Source organism: Myotis brandtii, unplaced genomic scaffold, assembly GCF_000412655.1.
Source record: "Myotis brandtii unplaced genomic scaffold, ASM41265v1 scaffold327, whole genome shotgun sequence".
Lineage (NCBI taxonomy): Eukaryota > Metazoa > Chordata > Mammalia > Chiroptera > Vespertilionidae > Myotis > Myotis brandtii.
The window spans coordinates 744,189-760,059 of NW_005362585.1; the positions used below are offsets into that span (position 1 = coordinate 744,189).

The 15,871-nt window shown below is 43.8% G+C and overlaps 1 protein-coding gene across 1 annotated transcript in view; it reads left to right on the forward strand.

Moving 5' to 3' along the window:
- The first annotated feature begins 12,615 nt into the window (after window positions 1-12,615).
- Window positions 12,616-15,871, forward strand: part of LOC102245725 — a 16,304-nt gene continuing 13,048 nt past the window's right edge. Inside the window, exons 1-4 of the mRNA XM_014543484.1 lie at window positions 12,616-12,684; window positions 13,132-13,246; window positions 13,576-13,674; window positions 15,325-15,458. Coding sequence (XP_014398970.1) covers window positions 12,616-12,684; window positions 13,132-13,246; window positions 13,576-13,674; window positions 15,325-15,458 — 417 coding nt within the window. The remainder of the gene's footprint in view (window positions 12,685-13,131; window positions 13,247-13,575; window positions 13,675-15,324; window positions 15,459-15,871) is intronic.

Here is a 15,871-nt window from a genome sequence, read left to right on the forward strand (position 1 = left end):
GTTTGTTGATTTGTTGATGATAGCCAGTCTGACAGGTGTGAGATGGTACCTCATTGTTGTTTTGATTTGCATCTCTCAGATGATTAGTGACTTTGAGCATGTTTTCATATGTCTCTTGGCTTTCTGAATGTCTTCTTTTGAAAGGTGTCTATTTAGGTCCATTGCCCATTTTTTGATTGGATGATTTTTTTTTAATCCACTCATCTACTGATGGGCACTTGGACTGTTACCAGATCTTAGCTATTGTAAATAATGCTGCTATAAACAGAGGGGTGCATACATTCTTTCTGATTGGAGTTTCAGAATTCTTAGGGTATATTCCTAGAAGTGGGGTCACTGGCAGTTCCATTTTTAATTTTTGAGGAAACTCCATACTGTTTATCATTGTGGCTGCACCAGTCTGCATTCCAACCAGCAGTGTACTAGGGTTCCCTTTTCTCCACATCCTCACCAACACTTGTTTGTTGATGTTTTTAATGGTAGCCATTCTGGAAAGTGTGAGGTGAAACCTCATTGTCGTTTTAATTTGCATCCCTCTTATGATTAGTGACTGAGCATTTTTTCATATGTCTCTTGGCCATCTGTATATCCTCTGTGGAGAAGTGTCTCTTTATGTGCTTTGGCCTTTTTAAAAAAATATATTTTATTGATTTCAGAGATGAAGGGAGAGGGAAACAGAGATAAGAACATCAATGATGAGAGAGAATCATTGATCGGCTGCCTCCTGCACACCCCACACTGGGGATTGAGCCCGAAACCTGGGCATGTGCCCTGACTAGGAATCAAACCTTGACCTTATGGTTCATAGGTCGACACTCAACCACTGAGCCACGCTGGCTGGGTTCATTTTTAAATTGTATTGTTTGTCTTCCTTTGTTAACTTATATGAGTTCTTTATATATTTTAGAAATTAAGCCCTTATCAGGCATACATATTGCAAATATGTATATGTATATGTTGATGGTTTTCTTTTCTGTGAGAAAACTACATTTACTATCCCAGCAGGTGTCTACTCTTTTATATGTGGTCACCTTTATTGGTTAGAAGCTCTTCATTGCTTTCATAGACCTCATGGATTTTTACAATGCTGTTTTTCTGAAAATGTTCTTTATACCACACTCACGCTTACATGGAGACTTCTGCTATTTGTCAGAACATGAGTCTGGAAATAGCAAGGAGCCAAGTGTTCTAGTCCTCAAAACACCCTCATTTAGGCCGTTCCGTTTCCTTCTAACTGCCCAGGTTCCTCACCATTGAGGTACCGGTCATATATTACCCCAGAGTTGTAGAGAGAATGTTCATTAAAATACTGCAGGTGAAGATATTTTATACATTTGACACACCAGAGAAATGCCTCTTATAGTGTTTGTATATGACTTTCCCATGAGACAGATGGTGCCCGTGAAAGAAGCAAGGGAACAAAATAAACTGAAGCTACCACCAGTAACCCCAGACTCAGAGCCAGCTCCGAAAAAGCTCTGCCCCTCAGGCAAAGGGAAGGCCTCTGGTCAGCTGAGGAAGAAGAAGCCTGGTAAGGGGGGGGGGCGGGCACAACGCCTCTGGCCTCACTGGCAAGGGAGCTGGGTCCTGAACAGGCCTGGGTCCAAGTTGGACTTTGGAGCTTGTTCAGCTCCAGCTCAGACCTGAGAACAGGACTTCCAAAGTCACAGTAGAGTTCACATATAAAGGAGATTGTGTGATACTTGTCTTTCTCTGACTGGTTTATTTCGCTTAGCATAACAGTCTACAAGTTTCTCAATGCAGTCTCAAAGGGTAAGAGATTCTTATTTTTCACAGTGACATAATATTCCATTGTGTAAATGTACCACAGATCTTTTTCTTTCTTATCCACTAACTTGCTGGTGGGCACTTGGGCTGTTACCAGATCTTAGCTATTGTAAATAATGCTACTATGAACATAGGAGTGCAAACATTCTTTCTGATTGGAGTTTCAGAATTCTTAGGGTATATTCCTAGAAGTGGGGTCACTGGCAGTTCCATTTTTAATTTTTGAGGAAACTCCATACTGTTTTTCATAGTGTCTGCACCAGTCTGCATTCCAACCAGCAGTGTACTAGGGTTCCCTTTTCTCCACATCCTCACCAACACTTGTTGTTAGTTGAATTTTTTGATGGCAGCCATTCTGGCAAGTGTGAGGTGAAAACTCATTGTCATTTTAATTTACATCCCTCTTATGATTACTGACTGAGCATTTTTTCATATGTCTCTTGGCCTTCTGTATATCCTCTATGAAGAAGTGTGTCTTTATGTGCTTTGGCTTATTTAGAAAATATATTTTATTGATTTCAGAGAGGAAGGTAGAGCGAGACAGAGATAGGAACATCGATGATGAGAGAGAATCACTGATCCGCTGTCTCCTGCACACCCCACACTGAGGATTGAGCCCGCAACCTGGGCATGTGCCCTGACTGGGAATCAAACCTTGACCTTCTGGTTCATAGGTCAACACTCAACCACTGAGCCACGCTGGCTGGGTTCATTTTTAAATTGTATTGTTTGTCTTCCTTTTGTTAACTTGTATGAGTTCTTTATATATTTTAGAAATTAAGCCCTTATCAGGCATACATATTGCAAATATGTATATGTATATGTTGATGGTTTTCTTTTCTGTGAGAAAACTACATTTACTATCCCAGCAGGTGTCTACTCTTTTATATGTGGTCACCTTTATTGGTTAGAAGCTCTTCATTGCTTTCATAGACCTCATGGATTTTTACAATGCTGTTTTTCTGAAAATGTTCTTTATACCACACTCACGCTTACATGGAGACTTCTGCTATTTGTCAGAACATGAGTCTGGAAATAGCAAGGAGCCAAGTGTTCTAGTCCTCAAAACACCCTCATTTAGGCCGTTTCGTTTCCTTCTAACTGCCCAGGTTCCCCACCATTGAGGTACCGGTCATATATTACCCCAGAGTTGTAGAGAATGTTCATTAAAATACTGCAGGTGAAGATATTTTATACATTTGACACACCAGAGAAATGCCTCTTATAGTGTTTGTATATGACTTTCCCATGAGACAGATGGTGCCCGTGAAAGAAGCAAGGGAACAAAATAAACTGAAGCTACCACCAGTAACCCCAGACTCAGAGCCAGCTCCGAAAAAGCTCTGCCCCTCAGGCAAAGGGAAGGCCTCTGGTCAGCTGAGGAAGAAGAAGCCTGGTAAGGGGGGGGGGCGGGCACAACGCCTCTGGCCTCACTGGCAAGGGAGCTGGGTCCTGAACAGGCCTGGGTCCAAGTTGGACTTTGGAGCTTGTTCAGCTCCAGCTCAGACCTGAGAACAGGACTTCCAAAGTCACAGGTTGACTTGTCAGCGACATAAGATGTGTGTTGCCGTGGGCTGGTTGTCCCATTCTCTCAACTCCAGATTCTTATCTCATAAAATGGAAATAAAGAATCAAGTCTCATTAATTGTTTGAACACATTAAGTGAAATCTATAGGACTTACATCATGAAAGGCGCTCAATTAATTCTACCTCTGTAACCTGAGCACATGTCTTACTCAAAGTGGTATCCACCACCCTCAGCTCAATGTCTGACATACAGTATGTCCTTAACAGTATATGCTGAAAGGTCTAAATGAATGTTCTGATAAGTACAGAGGTTGGGAATCTAACCCATTGGAGGGCCCAGGAGCTAAAACTCAACCTGGCATTTCTTGTGTACTGGTTCGGTTCTACCATCTCAATATCTCTGAGCTAGAGGATGTGGACAACAGACCAAGTAGAAGGCTCTTGGGCCATTGGGAGGGAGGAGAAACCTTATATGACAAAATAAGGCCCCCAATGCTTCGTCCACATTAACCAATGCCTCTGTATCACAGGATCCAGGAAAGGAAACACTGATGTCTGGGTCGGCAGGCTGAGGGAAAGAAAGACCTGTGTTAAGTACAAAGAGATCAGTGACTCCGAGGGAGATGACTGACTATGTAAGTGGCCTTTCCTTCCAGCCCACACCACTGCAAAACACACTGTTCTCATAGTTGCACCTTGTCATTCCTTCCCTAAATCATTCCTATGCCTAGACCCTTGGAGTGCAGCACTGAGACTAAATGACAAGGCTTCCCTCCCTCTTTCTACTCCCTGCTCTGTGTAGCCAGGGATCTCCCTAACCAGCATGCCCTGAGCTCCACCCGCTGGTCAGCTCCTGAATTATAGGCCTCAGCTTCCTCTAGCCAAGGAACTCATACAACAGGTGAGAGTCCCTGTGGCATGAGCAGAAGATTCGCTTTGAGGAGCAGTGGGAGGTGCATGCACAGCATGAGATGGGGAGGAATCTGAGTGCTCAGGGTTTTGCAGGTCAGCATGAGGGGTTAGGTATTAATGGATCAGGAAATGGGCGCTCACTGCCACTTATTTCCTTTCTCTCTCCTTGTCTCCACCTCAGGGATGTGACAAGTGCCCATGAAGAGAAGCAGAACCCGGTGGCCCTTCATGAACATGGGCACGACTATGAACTATAGGCCATCAGCAGTACAGCAACTAAAAGAAAGAGTTTACAGTAGTGAAAAGCTCAGCACTATGTTAATATGTTCTTTTAGATATTAGTTTTATAGAGTATAGTAACATCTGTTCCTAATGCACGTTCCTGTCCGTGTATCCATGCACTTATTTCAGTAAACAAGCACTGTCAGGTACCCTCCCTCTCCCCAGATGTGACTGGTAAGGCATTCCAGGGGTTGGATTCCAGATGCTCTTCTCCACATTTGTACAAACGCCCTAACGCTTTGACTATGAGTATCTTCTAATTGCTCTTCTCTACCAAGTGTCCTGGGCAGTTTATAGTAGTGAAAACTGTGTCAGATCTCTTATTCTCTTCCCTGTTGAGCAGTTGCTCTGTGTTGCAAACCCCCATTATTCATTTACCCTACATCAGTCACTGTCAGTTAATAAACAGAAGTTTTTTCTCAGTTGGTTGCTCCACTCCTTCTATGCACAAACCCTGTGCACATGTGTGGGTGGTTCATTTGTACAGAGACTTAATAGTGGAGTTACTACACTAGCCAGTTCAGCTAAATGGATAGATCATCGGCCTGCAGACCAAAGGTTCCTGGGTTCAATTCTCCCATGGGCATGTACCTTGGTTGCAGCCTTCTCCCGGGCCCAGGCCCTTATTGGGGCGTCTGCAGGAGGCAACCAATCGATGTGTTTCCCTAACATCGATATTTCTGTCTTTTTTCTCTTTCTTCCACTCTCTGTAAAAATCAATAGAAAAATATCCTTGGGTGGGGATTTTTTAAAAAGGAAGAAGTGGAGTTGCTACTTCACAGGTTTCATTCATTCAACAAACATGTACAGGCCCATTACAGAGAACTGAATGCTGTCCCAGGTGCTGAGGATACATCAAGGAATAAGAAAAAAATGTCGTCCATGTGAGCTTGACATTCTTCTGGGATATATTTCCAGATTTTATCTGTTGAAACCCTTGCTTTTACTAACTCAGTCAGATCTCAGGCTCAGGGGCTGGGAAAGTCTAATGTGGAGAGTGTGGGATGAGACAGAGGTGCTCTGGACTCTGTCCCAGAACTCAGGGGAGAAGATACGGAATCATTTTTCCAAGTCTGGGAACCTCCAGAGCGCAGCTTACAGAGAGGGAGAGGCAGTGTCCTGGTGACAGTGTGGGCAGGGAGGACACAGATGCACAGGAGGGTGCGTGGAGCGCCTGGCATACAGGCAAGGGAGACCAAGGACCCAGTGTGTGCTGTCACAGCCATTGAAAGGAGAGGGTGTCAGGGAGGACGGTGTGAGGGGTCGGTATATCCAGGGCTGAGGTCCCCCAGAACTGGCTCAGCAGTGAGAGGGGAGTCCTGCCTGGGTCAGTGAGGATGCTGCTCCACCTCTGCCTCAGCAGAAACAAATTCTCTTTTACCCTAATACAGCACTGCATTCCTCAAATCAATATTCTGCTAATGCAGTTTGAGTACATGATTGTCCATGTGAAAAGAGAAGAGAATCCCCAGAATAGATCCTGAAAGATTTCCTTTTTCTTCCTCCCTGGGAAGATGGTACACACCGACTGGGTGCCCAGCAAGGGAGACAAGTGCAGGAAAGGACGACTTGAAAACACTTTGCAGTCATGAGAGGGAATAATTTGCCTTTGGTTCCAAGGTAGATAATACTTTCCTCCTCCCCCTGCTCCATGAGACAGATCCAGATTTTGAGATGCCAAGAGACTATGGTTTTTCCCAAACCCAATGGCTCTGAGCCCACCCCCAATTAGCCTTCTTCCCCACAAAGCCTGATGCCCCATGTGGATGCATATGCTCTTCTGATGAGGTCCTAAATGATTTTTTATACCCTCCTGTCTTTTTCATTTGTGTTTCAATCATTTTTAGACTGGGTCTATAGCTAATCCCCATTCCTAGCAGAGATTTGGAACTGCAGGGATGTGTGAGAAAGAGCAGTGCATGTATCACAAAAGGAGCCTTCTGAGCTTTCTTCACCAAGACCTCCAATACACAACACATTTTTTAGTGACTCTAAGCCAAGTGCTCCACAAAAACATATTAACCCTTTGCACATGAAACACATTCTGGTATTTTCTATTCTGTTCTGCAATGCACTGTGTTATTCCATTGTAATTCATTAAAGACATGAAATTCTGCCCAAGTGACACAACATTCTATTGGCCTGTTCATGAGTTACAACTTGCAGCTTGGAAAGCCCTTCTAGATGTTCCCTGTGTGTGTCTACCAGGTGACTCCCTGTTCTCATTCCTGTAGAGAAGGTGAAAGGAGGCCTCATGATGCTTTCTCAGGCCTGGGTCTCCTGGCAGGTAAAGATTGTCTGTGGAATCGGTGGCCTTCAGGCCGGACAGTGCAATGTTCAGGCTTCACAGAACCTTGTTGGTCCTGCTGGAGGGAGTTGCAGGTCTGGCTGCCCAGTGTGGGCGCCCAACATGGCACCTTGTGGTTCCAGTTGTGTGAGTCTGAAGCAGGCTCTGGTGGTTACTTAGTTCACATGATTGTACAGTGACTAGATCCCAAGAGAATGACCTGCGGCAGGATGACCTGGAAGCAGTGCAGCAGCCTTACAGGTGACAGAGCTCCCTCCACCACTGTCCGTAACCAATGGCACCCATGATCTCAGAGAGCTCTCCAGGTTTCACAGACTTCTCTATGTGGTCTCTCACATGCTTGTTTTACACAAGCTGTTCTAGTGCACAACATTACATTTCAGGTGTAATTGCTCTAAATGAAGGAATATATCATATTTCCTTGTGAAAAGCAGCATGTTTAGCATCCTCCTACACCTCCTTGCTGGACCACCAGCTACACAAGACAGTCTTTAGGAATGCTATATTGCCCTGACTGATTTGGCTCAGTGGATAGAGCATTGGCTTGTGGACTGAAGGATCCCAGGTTCGATTCTGGTCAAGGGCACATGCCCTGGTTGCAGACTCAATCCCCAATACGGGACGTGCAGGAGACAGCCAATGAATGATTCTCTCTCATCATTGATCTTTCTATCTCTCTGTCCCTCTCCCTTCCTCTCTGAAATCAATAAAATAAAATAAAAATAAAAACATGTCACAACTGAAAGAACAAAAGAAATCTTCAGAAAGAGAAATAAATGAAATGGAAGCAAGTAAACTACTAGATACAGAACTATAATGAATTATAATGTTGCTCAAGAATCTTAATGAGTGTTTCAATGGGCTCAAAGTGAGCTTCAAGGGACTTAGTAAGACTTTCAAGGATCTTAGTAAAAATTACAAAGACATTAAAAAGGACCAGTCAAATATTAAGCATACACTAGCTGAAATGAAGAATGATTTACAGGGAATCAACTGTAACGTACAGGATGCTGAGAATCAAATCAACAATTTGGAATATGAGGATGCAAAAAAATACCCAATCAGAAGAGCAAAAAGAAATAAAAATCCAAAATTATGAAGATAATGCAAGGAGCCTCTGGGACAACTTCATGCATACCAACATTCACATTATGGGGGTGCCAGCAAGAGAAGATAGAGAGCAAGATATTGAAAACCTATTTGAAGCAATAGTGACAGAAAACTTCCCCTACTTGTTGAAAAAATAGACCTACAAGTCTAGGAAGTCCAGAGAGTCACAAACAAGAGGAATACAAAGAGGCTCACACCAAAACGCATCATAATTAAAATGCCAAGTCTTAAAGACAAAGAATATTAAAAGCAGCAAGATAAAAGCAGTTAGTTATGTACAAGGAAGCACTCATACTACTGTCAGCTGATTTCTCAAGAGAAACTTTGCAGGTCAGAAGAGAGTGGCAAGATATATTCAAAATGGTGAAAAGCAAGTTCCTACAACCAAGATTACTCTACCCAGCAAAGAACTGAAGGTCAGATAAAGAGCTTATCAGACAACAAAAAACTAAAAAATTCATCACCAACAAAGCAGTATAACATGAAATGTTGAAGGATTTTCTAGAAGAAGGAGGAGGAAGAGGAGGAGGAGGAGAAGGAGAAATATGAACAAATATGGCATTAATACATATCTATCAACAATTGAATCTAAAAACCAAATTAAATAAAAAAGAAATCTAATGACCAAAATAAACTGATGAATCAAATAGAACCAGAGGCATAGAAACATGTAACTGATGAATCTCATAGGCAATGGGGTGGTGGGGGGCGGGGAGAGATTAAGCAAAGGTCTTATATGCATGACCTATGGACACAGACAATAGGAAAGTGAAGGTCTGGAGTGAGGTGGGACCTGGGTGGAGGGGACAGTGGGAGAAAGGGGGGAATATCTGTAATACTATTAACCATAGAGATTTTTTTAAAACCTAAACAACAGCACTAGCCCAATGGTTCAGTTGGTTGGAGGGTTGTTCTGTACATGCATAACGGTTGCAGGACTGATCTCTGGTCCAGCGGACACAGTCGGACACCGCTTGATGTTTCTCCCTCACATTGAAGTTTCCCTCTCCCCCTCTCTCCTATCGCTCTCTCTATTTCCCATCTTGTCTCTATGAAAAAAAATCAATCAATATATCTTCGTGTGAGGTATTTAAAAACAGCACATATTTTAAATTTTTTATTAAAAAGTAAAATTAAATACATCTCATTAAAAGCAAATCAGCTTACACATAGCAGAGAGTAGGACTCAGGGTATGCTAAAGGACAGATCTGAGCATGCGCACTGAGGGAACCCAGAGTGGCCAACTGCGGCTGCGCTGAGCCGGGCCACCCTGCAGGCGGGAAAGTCCTTGTCGTTGTCTGCAGCCATCTTGAAAGACGCTCGGGGCTCCATCGCCCGGCCTGACTGACCTCTCCTCTCCAGCCCCAGCGACCACTGCCTCATCCTGACCCCGAGCGCCAGGTCGAGTTCCCCAACTGGTAAGGGTAGGCCAAGGTCCTCGGCCATTGAGCTGCCGTGTCCTCCTCAGGGCCCGAGCGCACAACCGCTCACTCGGAGCTGCCTTCTCCCTCGGGGTGGGCCCTGGACAATGAGGGGGAGGGGGCCACGGAGAAACACAGGGAGACTCCGCCGCTGGCCCAGCGGTCGGTCCCTGCTGTGCCCCCAGTAATACCCACGGTCCCGGGGCTGAGGGGCATGTAAAGCCTTTCGGCAGGTTCCTTCCGGCCCCGATGAAACCGAAACTGCCTTCGTCTGTGGGCCGCCATAACTGCTCCCCTCGGCAGCCGGACCTCCGCAGCCTGAGAGACCGACCCCGTTAGACACACGCCCGCGGGCCCTCACCAGACACCGGGCCGCGCCACCAGGGCTCCTTTCTTGCCTCCTAGCGATACGACGACAGTTGTTTCCTGTCCTTCCTTTGTTCTAACGTTATGTTTAAATTACCACCACACGCGGTAATCTTTGCACTGGTGTCCGGTTCACGGTGCAGGGACCCCATATTTCCAGCGCGCCCAGCCCCACACACAGTGTCCACTGCATTATTCCCCGTGTTCCCTGTGCCGTGCTTCACATCCCCGTGGCGGCTTTGCAGCGCCCACCCGTGCCGCTCGCTCCTTCACCCCCGTCCTCCTCCCCGTCCCCACCCTCCCGGGCCTTCTCCCTGCGGTTGGAGGGTCTGATCGAGGCTTCTATGGCTCTGGTTCTGCTTTTGTTCATCGGTTTATGATGGTCTTCATATTCCACAAATGAGTGAGATCCTGTGGTATTTATCTTTCTCTGCCTGGCTTATTTCGCTCAGCATAATGCTCTCCAGGTCTGTCCACGCTGTTGCAAATGGTAAGAATTCCTTCTTTTTTATCGCAGTGTAGTATTCCATCGTGTATGGACCACTGTTTTCTAATCCATTCATCTGCTGATGGGCACTTAGGCTGTTTCCAGATCTTAGCTATGGTGAATTGTGCTGCTATGAACATAGGGGTGCATATATCCTTTCTGATTGGTGTTTCTGTTTTCTTGGGATATATTCCTAGAAGTGGGATCACAGGGTCAAATGGGAGTTCCATGTTTTGTTTTTTGAGGAAACTCCATACTGTCTTCCATAGTGGCTGCACCAGTCTGCATTCCCACCAGCAGTGCACAAGTGTTCCTTTTTCTCCACATCCTCTCCAGCACTTGTCATTTGTTGATTTGTTGATGATAGCCAGTCTGACAGGTGTGAGATGGTACCTCATTGTTGTTTTGATTTGCATCTCTCGGATGATTAGTGACTTTGAGCATGTTTTCATATGTCTCTTGGCTTTCTGAATGTCCTCTTTTGAAAGGTGTCTATTTAGATCCTTTGCCCATTTTTTGATTGGATTGTTTATCTTCCTTTTGTTAAGTTGTATGAGTTCCCTATAAATTTTGGAGATTAGGCCCTTATCAGATATAATGTTGGCAAATATGTTCTCCCATGTAGTGGGCTTTCTTGTTGTTTTGTTGATGGTTTCTTTTGCTGTGCAGAAACTTTTTATTTTGATGTAGTCCCATTTGTTCATTTTCTCTTTAGTTTCAACTGCCCTAGGAGCTGTATCAGTGAAGAAATTGCTTTGGCATATGTCTGAGATTTTGTTGCCTTTGGATTCTTCTAGAATTTTTATGGTTTCCTGTCGTACATTTAAGTCCTTTATCCATTTTGAGTTTATTCTTGTGTATGGTGTAAGTTGGTGGTCTAGTTTCATTTTCTTGCATATATCTGTCCAATTTTCCCAACACCATTTATTGAAGAGACTATCTTGGCTCCATTGTATGTTCTTGCCTCCTTTGTCAAATATTAATTGAGCATATTGGTTCGGGCTAATTTCTGGACTCTCTATTCTATTCCACTGATCTATATGTCTGTTCTTGTGCCAGTACCAGGCAGTTTTGAGAACAGTGGCTTTGTAATACAGCTTGATATCTGGCATTGAGATCCCACCTACTTTGTTCTTTCTCAGGATCGCTGCAGCTATTCGGGGTCTTTTTTTATTCCAGATGAATTTTTGGAGAGTTCGTTCTAGATCTTTGAAGTAGGCCATTGGTATTTTAATGGGAAGTGCGTTGAATTTATAGATTGCTTTGGGTAGTATGGACATTTTAATGATGTTGATTCTACCAATCCAAGAACATGGTATGTTCTTCCATCTCTTTATGTCTTCCTCTATCTCTTTTTTCAACGTCCTGTAGTTTTCTGAGTAGAGGTCTTTTACCTCTTTAGTTAAGTTTATTCCTAGGTAGCTTAATTTTTTTGGTGCGATGGTAAATGGGATTGTTTTTATAATCTCTCTTTCTGAAAGTTCACTATTGGTGTATAGAAATGCCTCAGATTTCTTGGCATTAATAGTTTTCTGAATAGAGGTCTTTTACCTCTTTAGTTCAGTTTATTCCTCGGTATCTTAATTTATTTGGTGTGATGGTAAATGGGATTGCTTTTTTATTTTTATATACCTTTTATTTATTTTTTATTTATTTACTTTTCTTGTGTTTACAATTTTTAAAAATTCTTTATTGTTTTAGTGTTACATAAGTCTCCTTTCCCCCTATTGACCTCTCCCCGGCTGCTCCCACCCCCCAGCACATGCCCTCACCCCACTACTGTGTGTCTATTGGTTATGCTCATATGCATGTACACAAGTCCTTTGGTTGATCTCTTACTCCTCTCCCCTTCCCTGCCTTTACTCTTAGGTTAGATGGTCTGTTCGATGCTTCTATGTCTCTGGCTCATCAGTGTAAGTTGTTCATTATATTCCACAAATGAGTGATATCAGGGATTCCTTTTTTAGTCTCCCTTTCTGTAAGTTCACTGTTGGTGTATAGAAATGCCTCAGATTTCTTGGCATTAATTTTGTATCCTGCTACTTTGCCAAATTCATGTATTAAGTCTAGTAGCTTTTTGATGGAGTCTCTAGGGTTTTGTATGTATAATATCATGTCTCTTTTTGAGGAAACTGCACTGTTTTCCACAGAGGCTGCACCAGTCGGCATTCCCACCAGCTATGCAGTAGGGTTCCCTTTTCTCCGCATCCTCACCAGCACTTGTTTGTTGTGTTAGTGATTGTAGCCACTCTGGCAGGAGTGGGATGATAGCTCATTGTAGCAAAAGCAGAATCTAAATTCCTGGTGACACTGAGTTTGACCCTGCCTCAGGGCTTTATCCCCACAGGCCCTTAGTCTGGGTGACCTCAGAGACTCACTTGTATCCCTTCAAGATCACTGCACTCCCAGAGGCATGAACAAAGACAGCTCCTTGGATAACAACCCCATGGAGGACTCTCAGGATTCAGAGGAGACATGCGAGGTGAGGAGCCTGGGGGGTCTCAAGAAGTGACTGGGGCACAGGACAGGGTGACCACATGTCTGAGGTCATGAAGTCAGAGGAGTAGGGAGTAGGGTGTGGGCCGGGGGAGATCCGAGTCTCAGGAGCTTCCCACCGTCACTCAGAACTTGCCTAGCATCCCTGAAGGAAACAAGGCCTGTGACCTTGGCTGCACTTGGTGACTCACGGTCCATTCTGGAAGGTGAGAGGACAGCCCACCAGCAGCATGAAGCACCTGCTGCAAGCAGGGGAGAGGCTGAGCCATGTTTCCCTTGTTCTGTCAGTTCACTGTGACATCAACCAGGAGGAACTGTTAGCTCCAGTGTACAAGTCCAACACAGGTTCTGCAGCGCAGGAAGAGGGCAGGCCAAAGGGCAAACATGTTTACCTGAGCGGCTGCAGGGATTCATTTATTTCTTCTTTTCCTAGATGTTCAAGGATGTTCCCAAATGCTTGTCTGAGGAAGAGTGGACAAAACTGGAAAATGCAGATGAATTAAGCTATGTGTACATGAAGAAAAGATACGACTTCATGACTGCTCTAGGTAACAGGCTGACCTGGGAACACAAGACCATCCCTCTTTCCCTTTACATATCGTGGCTCCTTCTTTGGCTCAACTAAATTTACCCCATTTCGTTTGTGCGGGGAGAATTCCCTGAGCAGCTTCAGAACCTTCTTTTCTATTGTATCCTGAACAGGGCTCAAGGCCAGGAGTGGCCACAGAGATGCTCAGACCTGGATCCTGCACTTTTCACTCCCACTGGCCCTTGTTCGCATCCCTCCACCTCCTGACCTTTCCTGTCCCTGCTGCCTCCCTGCATCCACCCTCCTCTCAGGTTGTCTCTTAAGCAACAACTATTTTGCTTCTCCTAGGTCTCATGCCCATCGGCCCAAATTTCATCCCTCCGACTAAACAAACCCCAAAATCTCCTGAGCATGATTCAGATGAAACTCAGAATCCTGGGAATCATGGTGAGTGACAGGAAAGTCCTGGAAATTATTATCCCTGAAGCCAAATTTATTCGGGGTTCAGCAGCTCAGAAAAGATTCTCAGGGGTTTCTTGCCTAAACGGATCACTGGCAAGTAAAGAATGTTGGATGCAGAAGGTTAAGTACAGTCAGTTCAGTGGTGATTCGTATAAAATCCTAAGACTTGCAAAAGAACAATATGTTTTTATAGATAATAGGTCAATGGTAAATGTTTCAAAACCTGAATGTGAATAAAACTCATCAAATTCGGGAGTCAAGAAGTGCAGAAGTAGGAACGGCAGAGATCAGTGAGGGCTGCACGGATGCCGTCAGCTGTGACGTGTTCCCAGTGTTTTGTTGTGTTTTGGATGAAGGATCTCAGAACCCTGTGAAGCGGATGTGCACTAGTGTTGTGATCTGACTAGACACCGTGGGAGATGGGCACATGTTTCTCACAAAGTCCTCAGTAGTTTTCTGGAGTTTGAAACATTTCTTTCTTTATTTTTTTTTCATTGTAATTACAATTTAATGAGCATACAATATGTCAGAACTTGTGAAGCTAGACAATTCAAATATGTAGTTTATTAATTATAACTCTATAAAGTTATTAAATTATATTTTTTAATTATTCCCTTTATCAATTAAGATATTACAAATGTGTCCTTATCCCCCAATGTCCTGAAACATTTCTTTATTTAAAAGAGTTAATATTCTTGCCGAACACCGTCATGAGCCACAGGAAAATTAAGAAAATTTTGACTAAAGTCTAAATACTCAAAAAACCTCCCAATTCAATTTTAGAACAACATTGGGATAGCTTAAGATAAACACCTTAAGAGACAAAAAAAATGATTAAAGTACTTTGTAATGACACTCACCTATTTCCTGAGCTTTACCAAACAGAATGGTCTTCTCACTTCTAACAGAACCGGATTCTATATATTGATTTGGGAGCGTTCAAAATAGCAATGCCACACACACACTGATGTTTCCTAGTGGTCAGTGGGCAGAGGCCACAGGGGGTGAAAGAAGCCACACATTCAAAAAAGCTCGGCCTATGTGAGCAGTGTCTTTACTCACTGCGAAGAGGGTGGATATGTTCACTTGCTCTTCTGCGTGGACAGCAGAGTTGCAAGAAGACCGGGTCAGAATGCTCACACCGTCTCCAATAAACCTAGGACAACCACCTCCACAGGCCCTATTCCACGAGCACACAAGATCAATGTCAGGGGGCTGAAAATCCAGTACACAGTTTTTGACATTAGAGGAGGCTTTTTATAGTGGAAGCCTTGCAGAACCGCTGCGCTAAATCATACCTGGGTCATCACACAATGAACGACTTCATTCAGGTATAATTGGCATACTATAAAATTCACCCGTTTTGAGTATACAGTGAATTCTAGTTGCCACACATCGTTAAGTGGAGACAGCTCAATTTCCCAACAAATCAATTTAATTCTTTGGGGGGAAATGTAAGATGTATGTCATGGAATAGGATGAGACAGTGGTGGAGTTTAGTTCAAGTTTTCTAAACCATCAGAGAGAATGTTATGAATTAATCCTATGCACAAATGTACAATCTATAGTAACGATCATCAGAAACCAGTCCCAAATAACCCCTGATGGTGAGTGCATTGATGCCATCTGCTGCAGATTTCCCTGATACTTCAGGAGTCTTCCAGGATGTGGGGAACGTTTACCAACAAAGACCATCTCTGCTTTATCACCTATTTACGAACAAAAGTCCTGAGGAGGCTTCGCACGTCCAACCAAAAAAACACCTGAAGGTATCTCTCGAATCTGAAGGTCCTTGCTCGCTACACTGCTGTAAATATGGTATGAGTAGAATAGTGTGACAGCCGGTATGTCTTTCATCTTCATAGTGATGCCGGATGTTATTTTAAGCACTTTAGATGGATTCAGTTACTTAAGTCGTAAGAAACCATTTATCACTAGTGTTACTACTATTATATACAAAATAATTGTGTGGATATTAATAACAATGATAGCACATAATAATGATAATAATGAAGAGACTGGTTTGCAGAGATACTTCATAATTTCCCAGAGACCACAGAGGCAGTGACAGTAGTACAATCCAAAGCCCCAGCCCATTCCTAAGCTCCTAAAGGTTTTCATATGTTTATGAAGTTCCCATTGTCTTCATAGGGGTTTTTCACCTGCCCCCCCCTCCTCCCCA